This window comes from Salmo salar, chromosome ssa03 (assembly GCF_905237065.1).
Source record: "Salmo salar chromosome ssa03, Ssal_v3.1, whole genome shotgun sequence".
NCBI classification, from domain to species: domain Eukaryota; kingdom Metazoa; phylum Chordata; class Actinopteri; order Salmoniformes; family Salmonidae; genus Salmo; species Salmo salar.
In genome coordinates this window covers 17,384,469-17,396,945 of record NC_059444.1, presented here as the reverse complement: position 1 = coordinate 17,396,945, position 12,477 = coordinate 17,384,469, and the positions used below count along the sequence as shown (strand labels likewise).

Below are 12,477 nucleotides of genomic sequence, written 5' to 3'. Positions count from 1 at the left end.
TATGTGCGATCATATTCAGGTCCTGATTGGTCAACAAGCTTATTTGACGTGTCAAATAGTGTTATTTGACATGTATCTTTTTTGACACGCAAAGACCCAAATTATGTTCCATAGAAAAGTACTACTGCTATCTTGTTTCAAAACTATGAATCTTGGAAAGTATTATTGGCTGCTCCAATTATATTCACAAGTATAAAAACCTCACCATATGCAGTACTGTATGCTACTGAAAATGGCTTGAAATGAGTTGGTATGAACAGTCTATTTATATGTATTGGTAATGTAATTAAATGTACTTCTACTTACGACAGACTTTGAGATGTGTTCATGTCATTTGTCCCCGTGGAATGAAATCAGTCCGCGATATACCTAGCCATGTGTTAAAAAAGCAACCGTCTTCACACGAGAAAACAGATTGGCAATCTTGTCACAATGTCAAAGGTCTCCCTCCTGTGATTTCCAATGACTGCTAAATAAATCTCAAGCTCTAATTGCAAACACCCTTATGATTCAATGCTTAAAGTACTCCGATATTGCCTGGGGACTCCACATAAGCATTATTTTCAACAAATGAAACATCTTTTTTTTTACAGCGTGTAGCCAATCTTGGCGTTCCCCTACAGAAAAATGAATCCCTCCGAGAGGGAGAGGTTGAATGGTGACTATAAAACTAATTTGTTCCCCCAATAATTAGGAATGACTAAGAACACCCCCCCCCAAACCCCTCCATCACCACTCCTGTTATTGCGATGGTGACGTTTCCATGGCGACCCATTCCCCTTTTCTCATTTCCTCCTCCTTTCACCTGAACGCCTCACAGAGTGCCCAGTGTTCGCTTAGAGTCATGTGCTTGATATCGTCAAAGTTGTTCTCCAACTTCCCACAGCTCTGGAGAAAGAGAGGGGTAAGTGCGAGAGGGAGAAAGAGGGAGAAAGAGAGAGGAGAGGAAAAGAGAGAGAGAGATAGAGATATATATTAAATACTGTAGATGACGAGTCCATCCCAAGAAACAGAGGCAGAAGAAATACTATAAAATCTGAACGCATTGCGCACTTCTTCATTATAATGTACCATAGCAATGGAATGCGGTTTTATATATGACCTTTTAGGATGAGTACACCACTGAGTAATGCACTATAGCCAAAGATACAGGCCTCTTATAAATTCTTGTTTCAAATAAGGATGATTAATTTGAGCTATTTAACATAGTAACGCGACACGGTTTACATTATCTGAAGGGAATCTATAGGGATCCGTTTTATTCCGTCGACAAAGTTCACCATAAGCTGTTTCCTTTATTTAATAACCTAATACAGTTCAGGCCTATACACTGTTCACTGACTTAATCCTCTTAATGATGCACAATGGGAGAGTAAATACAGCCAGCACAGTAGGCCCATTTTAGATTAAAGAGCAGGGAGGTATTTGGGAGCTCAGTGGAGAGTGGATGGGAGTTGGATACGGAGTGGGTTGGGAGACATTTAAAGCTAATGCATATATAATTTTATTTCACCTGCCTCCACCATCAAACACACCTTGAGGCACTCTGATAATTGATATGTACATTTAAATGCCGATATAAAAAAATCCCTACCTCACATTTGGTATGTAATAAATTGAGCTTCAAATGTAAATCTGCCTCACCTAAAGTCCATTCTTGTGGGAAGCTGCTATAGACCACCAAGTGTTAACAATTAGTATCTGGATAATGTGTGATATGCTTGATAATGTGCATTCGGAAAGTACTTTTTCCCTTTTTGTTACGTTACAGCCTTGTTCTAAAATGTATTAAATATTTTTTTCCCTCATCAATCTACACACAATACCCCATAATGAGAAATCAAAAACAGGTTTGTAGACATTTTTGCAAATGTATTACAAAAAAACCAAAAAAATATGTTATTTACATAAGTATTCAGACCATTTACTCTGAATACTTATGCTGCCAAAGGTGTTGAAGCACCTCAAGTCTTCTTGCATATAAGGCTACAAGCGAGGCCACACCTGTATTTGGGGAGTTTCTCCCATTCTTCTCTATAGATCCTCTCAAGCTCTGTCAGGTTGGATGGGGAGTGTCGCTGCACAGCTATTTTCAGGTCTCTCCAGAAATGTTTGATCGGGTTCAAGTCTCAGCTCTTGCTGGGCCACTCTAGGACATTCAGAGACTTGTTCCGAAGCCACTCCTGCATTGTCTTGGCTGTGTGCTTAGGGTCTTGTCTTATTGGAAGGTGAACCTTCGCCCCAGTCTCAGGTCCTGAGTGCTCTGGAGCAGGTTTTCATCAAAGATCTCTCTGTACTTTGCTCTGTTCATCTTTCCCTCGATCCTGACTAGTCTCCCAGTCCCTGCCGCTGAAAAACATCCCCACAGCATGATGCTGCCACCACCATGTTTCACCGTAGGGATGGTGCCAGGTTACCTCCAGACAGGATGCCTGGCATTCAGGCCAAAGAGTTCAATCTAGGTTTCATCAGACCAGAGAATCTTGTTTCTCATGGTCCGAGAGTCCTTTAGATGCCTTTTGGCAAACTCCAAGCGGGCTAACGTGCCTTTTACATAGGAGTTTCTTCCGCCTGGCCACTCTACCATAAAGGCCTGATTGGTGGAGTACTGCAGAGATGGTTGGCCTTCTGGAAGAAGGAATAAGAAGAACTCTGGAGGTCTGTCAGAGTGACCATCGGGCAGTGGTGGAAAAAGTACCCAGCTGTCATACTTGAGTAAAAGATAGAAAATGACTCAAGTAAAAGTGAAAATCACCCAGCACACTTCAACACTCAGACATAATTTACAAACTAAGCATTTGTGTTTAGTGAGTCTGCCAAATCAGAGGTATTAGGGATGATCAGGAATGTTCTCTTGATAAGTGTGTGAATTAGACAATTTTCCTTTCCTGCTAAGCATTCAAAATGTAACTAGTACTTTTGGGTGTCAAGGAAAATGTAAGGAGTAAAAGAAAAGGTACAATATTTTCTTTAGGAATGTAGTGAAGTAAAAGTAAAAGTTGTCAACAATATAAGTAGTAAAGTAAAGTACAGATACCCCAAAAAACAACTTAAGTAGTACTTTAAAGTATTTTTAATTAAGTACTTTCCACCACTGCCATCGGGTTCTTGGTCACCTCCCTGACCAAGGCCCTTCTCCCTCGATTGCTTAGTTTGGCCAGCGGCCAAATTAATACAAAATGAAAAGCTGAAATGTCTTGAGTCCATAAGTATTCAACCCCTTTGTTATGGCAAGCCTAAATACGTTCAGGAGTAAAAAAGTATTTTAGAAAGTCTCGTAATAAGTTGCATGTGCTCAATCTGTGTGCAATAATAGTGTTCAACATGATTTTTGAATAACTACCTCATCTTTACACTCCACACATACAATTATCTGTAAGGTCCCTCAGTCGATCAGTGAATTTCAAACACAGATTCAACCACAAAGACCTGAGAGGTTTTTCAATGCCTCGCAAAGAAGGGCACCTATTGGAAGATGGGTAAAAAAAAAGCATACACTGAATATCCTTTTGAGCCTGGTGAAGTTATCAATTACAATTTGGATGGTGTATCAATACACCCAGTCACTACAAAGATACAGGTGTCCTTCCTAACTCAGTTGCTGGAGAGGAAGGAAACCGCTCAGGGATTGTACCATGAGGCCAATGGTGACTTAAAAACAGTTAAAGCGTTTAATGGCTGTGATAGGAGAAAACTGAGGATGGATCAACAACATTGTAGTTAGTCCACAGTAGTAACCTAACTGACAGATTGACAAGAAGGAAGCCTGTACACAATAAAAATCTTCTAAAACATGCATCCTGTTTACAACAAGGCACTAAAGTAATACTGCAAAAAAAAATTGGCAACGCAATTCACTTTTGTGTTTGGGGCAAATCCAATACAACTCATTACTGAGTACCGCTCTCCATATGTTGAAGCATAGCGGTGGCTACATCATGTTATGGCTATGCTTGTAATCATTTAGGACTGGGCAGTTTTTCAGGATAAAAAGAATGGAATGGAGCTAAGCATAGGCAAAATCCTAGAGGAAAACTTTCAGTCCTGCTTTCCATCAGACACGTAGAGATGAATTCACCTTTCAGCAAAACAATAACCTAAAACACAAAACCAAATGCTTACTAAGCAGATCGTGAATGTTTCTGAGTGGCCGTGTTGCAGTTTTGACTTAAATCTACTTGACAATCTATGGCAAGACCTGAAAAGGGTTGTCTAGCAATGACCAACAACCAATTTGACAGAGCTTGAACATTTTTTTAAAGAAAATTCGGCAAATGTTGCACAATCCACGTGTGGAAAGCGCTTAGAGACTTACGCTGCCAAAGATGCTTCTACAAAGTATTTACTCAGGGGTGTGAATACTTATATAAATTAAATATTACTGTATTTAATTTTCAATAGATTATGAAGTACATATAAAGTGGGTAAAACAGTATGCAAACATTATTAAAGAGATCAGTGTTCAATGACTCTATGTACATAGGGCAGCAGTCTCTAAGGTGTAGGGTAGAGTAGCCAGCTAGCAATAGTGTCTGAGGTTCAGGGCAGGGTACTGGGTGGAGGCCAGCTAGTGGTGACTGTTTAACAGTCTGATGGCCTGGAGATTGAAGCTGTTTATGAGTCTCTCGGTCCCAGCTTTGATGCACCTTTACTGTCCGCCTTCTGGATGATAGCGGGTGAACAGGTCGTGGCTTGGGTGGCTGGGGTCCTTGATGAACTTCTTGGCCTTCCTGTGACACCGGGTTCTGTAGATGTCCTGGAGGGCAGGCAGTGTGCACCCGCTTATGTGTTGGGCCGACCACAACACCCTCCGCAGAGCCCTGCAGTTGTGGATGGTGCATTTGCCGTACCAGACTGTGATACAGCCTCACAGGATGCTTGCAATGATGCCTCTGTAGAAGTTTGTGAGGTTCCTGAGGTTGAAGAGGCGCTGTTGCTCCTTATACACCACAGTCGGTGTGAAGGGACCATTTCAGGTCGTCAGTGATATGCACAGGGAGGAACTTTAAGCTTTTGACCTTCTCCACTGCTGCCCCGTCGATGTGGGTGGGGGCGTGCTCTCACTGCTGTCTCCTGTAGTCCACGATCAGCTCCTTTGTGTTTTTGCCGTTAAGGGAAAGGATATTCGCCTGGCACCACTCCACCAAGGCACTCACCTACCTGTAGGCTGTCTCATCATTGTTGGTTATCAGGCCTACCCATGTTGTGTCGTCTGGAAGCTTGATGATTGAGTTGGAGACATGCGTGGCCAGGCAGTCATCGGTGAACAGGGAGTACAAAAGGGGGCTGAGCATGCACCCCTGTGGGGCCTCCGTGTTGAGGATCAGCGTGGTGGATATGTTGCTGCCTACCTTCACCACTTGGGTTCAGCCCGTTAGGAAGTCCAGGACCCAGCTGCACAGGGAGGGGTTCAGACCCAGGGCCCTGAGCTTAGTGATGAGCTTGGAGGGTACTATGGTGTTGAAGGGTGAGCTGTCGTCGATGAACAGCATTCTTACAGGTAGGTATTCCTCATATTCAGGTGGGATAGGGCAGTGTGCAGTGCAATGGCGATTGCATTGTCCGTGGATTTGTTGGGGCTGAATGCAACCTGTAGTGAGTCTAGGGTGTCAGGTAAGATGGAGGTGAAATGGTCCTTAACTAGCCTCTCAAAGCACTTCATGATGACAGAAGTGAGTGCTATGGAGTGATAGTCATTTAGTTCAGTTACCTTCGCTTTCTTGGGTACAAGAACAATAGTGGACATCTCGAAGCAAGTGGGGACAACAAACTGGGACAGTGAGAGATTGAATCTGTCCGTAAACACTCCAGCCAGCTGGTCTGCGTATGCTCTGGGTACTCAGCTTGGGATGCTGTCTGGGCCGGCAGCCTTGCGAGGGTTACCATTAAAGGCTGCATTAACAGTACTTAAATTGTGCTGATTATATTAAAAGCGGGCATGTTTGTGCTTTAGGATGAACTAATAATAACGTGTATGGAAAAATCAACACAAAAACCCTCCATGTGTTCCCGTTCTGGCAGATCGCTGCTCTCGCTCCCTCATTCCCTTCCCTCAGGGTACTCAGATTAGTCTACATATTGTAATCAGCTGTATTTGTCTCCTCCTAACATGAATTGTTGAGGGGATAGGATGTCTATCATCCAGCCTCCATCTCCCTAGGTACAATGAGGGGGGCAGGGGGGGTGATAATACTTATCCTGGGGGGTCCTGCTATTGCTAAGCTATATTACAGCAGGTGGAGAGCTTCTTCTTCCTCTTCCCATGTGCATTACACTTCCTCCCCCATCAACCTTTCCCTCTGACCTCTTAGACAGCACAATGAGTACACTGCGAGTCAGCCTTATTAGACGATGCCCTTACAAAACCAACACCTCAATGACATTTCAGCCGGGGTTACGAAGAGGCACAAGCTTTCATTAAGAAACCTTGCCAATGCCAATTTAGGGTGTTGAGAGGGAAGCACAGTGGACAGTTGAAAAGTCCTTTATGATTTAGGACCTGCATCTGGAAAGTCTCCCGACATGTTAGCCAAGCTCATTTGCGCTATACAATGCAACATAATTACAATTCCAATTACAACCGCCCGCCACGGTCGCCACAGGGATAACCATTGACATTTTCACTCGAAATTAGTAGTTGCATTTATATTCTGCAAAGGATTTGTCTAATCCAACATCTAGGGACTCTATTATTATTAATTAGACAAAATGCTTAGTGTTGGGAATTGCCGACATAATTTAAGCAGCTTATTAATATGCAGTCTCTGGTAACAAGATTTTTTTGTATAGTAGAACACTCGCCACATGGTGCGGTGGAACGGGGGGCATTAAAAATGTGCATTTGAATATGGTTAGAAGCCTCTGAAGCTGGATCTATGAGTCGATAACCAGAGGAAATGTGCAATATTAAACACATTTAGGGCAGCATCTGCTGGGTCTGGTCTTTCTGATTCATGTCCCATTGAAACTGATACTGTTGATCGGCACTCCAAAAGGTTTCAATCAGGAACGGAAAGGGAATTGTGACATTTTGAATGATTGTGATATAAACGTAACTACAGCATCGGATCAGGTTTTTTTTTTTCACTAAGTGACCTCTCCAGGGAAAACTCAGGGCCCTAGTTATTTTACCTGGGTCTAGAGTTTTCCTGGTGTTGTCATTGGGTCAGGAAAAACGGGGAAGAGGGTACACATGACGGACTTCCATCACAGCTCTTCTCTGGGTTTCTATTCCAGCGTTTCTTCTCGTTCTTCTTCACGGCTGTCTAGTGGATGGCAGCGTGGGTCTGCACCCTCGGGTTCAGGGACAGGATACTGTGTGTCACTGTCACGCTGGCTCCCGCTCTTCAGGCGCCAGGCTGCCCTGCATTACGCACTCCTGCCACCATCATTTACGCACCCCTGCCTTCCCTCGTCACGTGCTTCAACGATATTGGACTCACCTGGACTCACTCAATCACCTGTTTATTACCTCCCCTATATTTCTCAGTTCCCCAGCTCTGTTCCCCGCTGCTGCATTGTTTGTCATATGTGCGTGTTACCTGTGCGCTGACGCTGTTCCTGTCTTGTTCTATGTCTGTTCCCGAATACATGTCTGACTCCCCGTACCTGCTTCTCCTGTCCAGCGTCGGCTCTTACAGGCACATTGAACATAGCTCATTAACGCAGTGCGGCCTTATTGAACTAATACACTATCACAGCTTATTGTGAACTAGACAATGTCGTTGCAACACCACAGGGGTCTCAGTATTGAGTGGGTTTGAGAGTAGTACAGAGAAGCAAATAAGAGAGGGCATTGAGGCACATACAGTAGGAATTGTTTTATGAAGAATCATCAATGGTAGGACGGAATTTTGATGTGTTTTAATATAGCATATGTTTTTCTTAAGGCTACATGTTTATGGAGAGAAAAATATATTTCTACACTCTGCAAATAATCATAAAGTCAATCATTTTATAAATGTTCACAGTGAAATTAAATGTGTAACTCTAATGAGAGAAAATGTCTAATTGTGGCAAAACACCATCGGATTGTGACAACAACCTATGTTAATCACACAACACATTAATGTAATTCCTTTTTTATGACTAACATCAAGAAATAAAGTACCACCTAGGCCTAGTTTAGATAAGGAGGCAAATGCACTGTGAAAACAGAGACACATTGAGGCTGAATAGATTCCGATACTGCATTGCCTCCAGCTCTGACACACAGCGCCCATTGATTCAAGTTGCCAGTCAAATTATCATGGTACGTTCAAGTCTTTCAAGACTGGCACAAATGTAAAGTAGGGTCCTCTGTTCTGATGGCAAACACAATTAGCAACCAGTGCTAAATGAGGGAAAGGAGGGAAGGGGGGGTGGGCCTGAAGAGAAAAGGAAACAGCCATTACCGGCACACTAATACTAATTTAATGCTCTTTGCAGTGTAAAGGGAAACCATGTCTGTATTCATTTCAGTGCACACGGAGAGAACGATCAGACAAAGAGCAGAACAGAAGGACAAGCACAAATTGAAATGAGCCTCCCTTTGGTCCTGGTCCCAAACTGGGGCTTGAAGGCAGCGTGTGAGGTTGGTGCCAGACAGATAATAGTAATTGAAACGCACGATAACACACAAAGCAACCAGATCCAAGATGTGAGTGCAGGCTGCTGTCATTCAACTGGCAAAGTTGAGGTATTTATAATAAATAAATAAAAATTGTATTAGATAATGTATATACTATTATTGAAGGCACTCGTTAAATCCACTTCAGTCAGTGACGCGTTAAAGACATGGATTGTGTATTTGTGCCATTCAGAGGGTGATAAAGGGCAAGATAAAATATTTAAATGCCTTTGAACGGATTATAGTAGTAGGTGCCAGGCACACACGTTTTTGTCAAGAACTGCAACGCTAGTGGGTTTTTCACGCTCAACAGTTTCCAGTGTGATTCAAGAATGGTCCACTACCCAAAGGACATCCAGCCAACTTGACACAACTGTGGGAAGCACCGGAGTCAACATGGGCCAACATCCCTGTAGAACGCTTTCGACACCTTGTAGAGTCCATGCCCCAATGAATTGAGGCTGTTCTAAGGGCAAAAGGGGGTATACAATTCAATATTAGGAAGGTGTTCCTAATGTTTTGGTACACTCAGTGTATGCTATATGTGAGTCGTTTCAGGAAACTAGGCGTATGTCGCGCGTCACTACTTCCCAGAAGAGCCATTTGAACAGAAATGCCTTCTGGAACATGTGAACTTTCATGTGCCTTAATTACAAACTTGTATGCCATCTGTAAATATGAATAAAATTGTTAAATTACGAGCCTAGTTGATTTAGCCACAGAAAAAGACAGCAACCGTCCCGCTAGCCATGAATGGCTGAGATAATGGATGGGCTGGATATGCCGAGAGATGAGTTCGGATTGGTCTGCCATGTAGCACGCTTGTATCTATAACATGAGCTGGTCAGTATGTGTAGGTAATACTTTCTAACACAGTTTTTTTTAACGTTATCACGTAGTAGAAGTGCATAAGTGTTACTCTCCACTTTTTGAAGGACCGAGATTGGAGTATGGTAGTTAGGGAGATGGAGAAAATTCTGCCGTTTGATTGCAAATATGCAGACGGAGTCGAAAAGAGAACAAACAGTAAGCTGTTGTTTAAAACAACTGTCTCCGGAATACATCTTCAAACTAAGGGCAACCATGGCATCCGTGACAGAGAGGGAGAAGCGTCCATCCATGTATAAGGGTAAGATAGTTTAGCTAGCTACATTTTCAGATATTACGTGTCTAATTTTGTCAAATCTAATCAAATGTATTTATATAGCCCTTCGTACATCAGCTTGTCACGCCCTGACCAGGTGAACTCTTCTATTTTGGTCAGGGTGTGGAATTTCTATAGTTTATTTTCTATGTTTTTGGTATAGCCTTGCTTTGGGGCGTATTTCTATGTTGGGTTCTGTCGATTCCCAATCAGAGACAGCTGTCACTAGTTGCCTCTGATTGGGGAATCATATTTAAGTTCCTTTTCCCCCCACGATGTTTGTGGGTTGTTGTCTCTTTTTTGTTGGAGCAGTAGCGATACGTTTATTCTCTGTTTTGACCGTGTTATTTCAGTCTGTAATAAATAACATGAGTTCGCTCCAGCTGCGCCTTGGTCCACTTCTTCCTTCCTGCACGACGATCGTTACAGAACAACCCACCAAACCAGGACCAAGCAGCGGGAGGAAAAGGAGCGCGAGAGATGGGCTCGCGAGGGAAAGGAGTTCTGGACCTGGGAGAGATCATGTCGGGGAAAGGACCCTGGCGGAAGGATTCCCAGGTCGAGGAGGTGATGCCAGCCGGTGGAAGGAGTCGCAGGCGGCGGTCGAGGAGGCCCGGAAGACACCCCCAAGAAAATTTTGGGGGGTGGCTAATGGGGTGGTCCGGAAGGGCAGAGGAAGAGCCCAGACCACTGCTCTCGTGGGGGATAACGGCGAAGGAGGAGGCAGAGATGTGGCAGGTCCTGGAGGACCTGCGTAGGGACAGCGTGGAGGAAGAGCCTTGGGTGGCAGAGGTGCGCACGGTATCGCCAGTGCGCCTGCACAGCCCAGTGCGCTCTGTGCCAGCGCCCCACATTTGCCGGGCTAGGGGGAGTGTTCAGCGAGGACGTGTTGTGCCGGCTCAGCGCTCCTGGCCTCCGGTGCCCCTTCTCGGTCCGATGTATCCTGCGCCGAGGACGCGCACCCTGTCTCCGGTACGGCTGCAAAGCCCAGTGCGTTCTGTGCCAGCGCTCCACACTTGCCAGGCTAAGGTGGGTGTTGAGCCAGAACGGGTGATGTCAGCTGTGCACTCCAGACCTCCAGTGCGCCTCCTCGGTCCAGGATATCCGGCGCCGCTTATGTGCACTGTGTCGCCGGTGTGCGGTCACAGTCCAGTCCGGCCCGTCCATGCTCCCCGCACCAGGTTAGTGGTGCGTGTCCACAGTCCTGTCCGGCCCATCCCTGCTCCCCGCACCAGGTTAGTGGTGCGCGTCCCCAGTCCAGTCCGGCCCGTCCCTGCTCCCCGCACCAAGCCAGTGGTGTGTGGCCCCAGTCCAGTCCGGCCCATCCCTGCTCCCCGCACCAGGTTAGTGGTGCGTGTCCCCAGTCCTGTCCGGCCCATCCCTGCTCCCCGCACCAGGTTAGTGGTGCGCGTCCCCAGTCCAGTCCGGCCCGTCCCTGCTCCCCGCACCAAGCCAGTGGTGTGTGGCCCCAGTCCTGTCCGGCCCATCCCTGCTCCCCGCACCAGGTTAGTGGTGCGCGTCCCCAGTCCAGTCCGGCCCGTCCCTGCTCCCCGCACCAAGCCAGTGGTGTGTGGCCCCAGTCCAGTCCGGCCCGTCCCTGCTCCCCGCACCAGGTTAGTGGTGCGTGTCCCCAGTCCTGTCCGGCCCATCCCTGCTCCCCGCACCAGGTTAGTGGTGCGCGTCCCCAGTCCAGTCCGGCCCGTCCCTGCTCCCCGCACCAAGCCAGTGGTGTGTGGCCCCAGTCCAGTCCGGCCCGTCCCTGCTCCCCGCACCAGGTTAGTGGTGCGTGTCCCCAGTCTTGTCCGGCCCGTCCCTGCTCCCCGCACCAGGTTAGTGGTGCGTGTCCACAGTCCTGTCCGGCCCGTCCCTGCTCCCCGCACCAAGCCAGTGGTGCGCGGCCCCAGTCCAGTCCGGCCCGTCCCTGCTCCCCGCACCAGGTTAGTGGTGCGTGTCCCCAGTCATGTCCGGCCCGTCCCTGCTCCCCGCACCAGGTTAGTGGTGCGTGTCCACAGTCCTGTCCGGCCCATCCCTGCTCTCCCGCACCAAGCCGGTGGTGCGTGTCCCCAGTCCAGTCCGGCCCGTCCCTGCTCCCCGCACCAGGTTGGTGGTGCGTGTCCCCAGTCCAGTCCGGCCCATCCCTGCTCCCCGCACCAGGTTAGTGGTGCGCGTCCCCAGTCCAGTCCGGCCCGTCCCTGCTCCCCGCACCAAGCCAGTGGTGTGTGGCCCCAGTCCTGTCCGGCCCATCCCTGCTCCCCGCACCAGGTTAGTGGTGCGCGTCCCCAGTCCAGTCCGGCCCGTCCCTGCTCCCCGCACCAAGCCAGTGGTGTGTGGCCCCAGTCCAGTCCGGCCCGTCCCTGCTCCCCACACCAGGTTAGTGGTGCGTGTCCCCAGTCTTGTCCGGCCCATCCCTGCTCCCCGCACCAGGTTAGTGGTGCGCGTCCCCAGTCCAGTCCGGCCCGTCCCTGCTCCCCGCACCAAGCCAGTGGTGTGTGGCCCCAGTCCAGTCCGGCCCGTCCCTGCTCCCCGCACCAGGTTAGTGGTGCGTGTCCCCAGTCATGTCCGGCCCGTCCCTGCTCCCCGCACCAGGTTAGTGGTGTGTGTCCACAGTCCTGTCCGGCCCATCCCGGCTCCCCGCACCAGGTTAGTGGTGCGCGTCCCCAGTCCAGTCCGGCCCGTCCCTGCTCCCCGCACCAGGTTAGTGGTGCGTGTCCCCAGTCATGTCCGG

At 47.6% G+C, this 12,477-nt stretch overlaps 1 protein-coding gene across 1 annotated transcript in view; it reads right to left on the bottom strand.

The window, feature by feature from the left end:
• Positions 1-7,646, bottom strand: part of LOC106598776 (dihydropyrimidine dehydrogenase [NADP(+)]) — an 81,044-nt gene extending 73,398 nt beyond the window's left edge. Inside the window, 3 exon segments of the mRNA XM_045716021.1 lie at positions 806-886; positions 7,198-7,344; positions 7,639-7,646. Of these exon segments, the coding sequence (XP_045571977.1) occupies positions 806-886; positions 7,198-7,344; positions 7,639-7,646 (236 nt within the window).
• Positions 7,647-12,477: the final 4,831 nt, after the last annotated feature.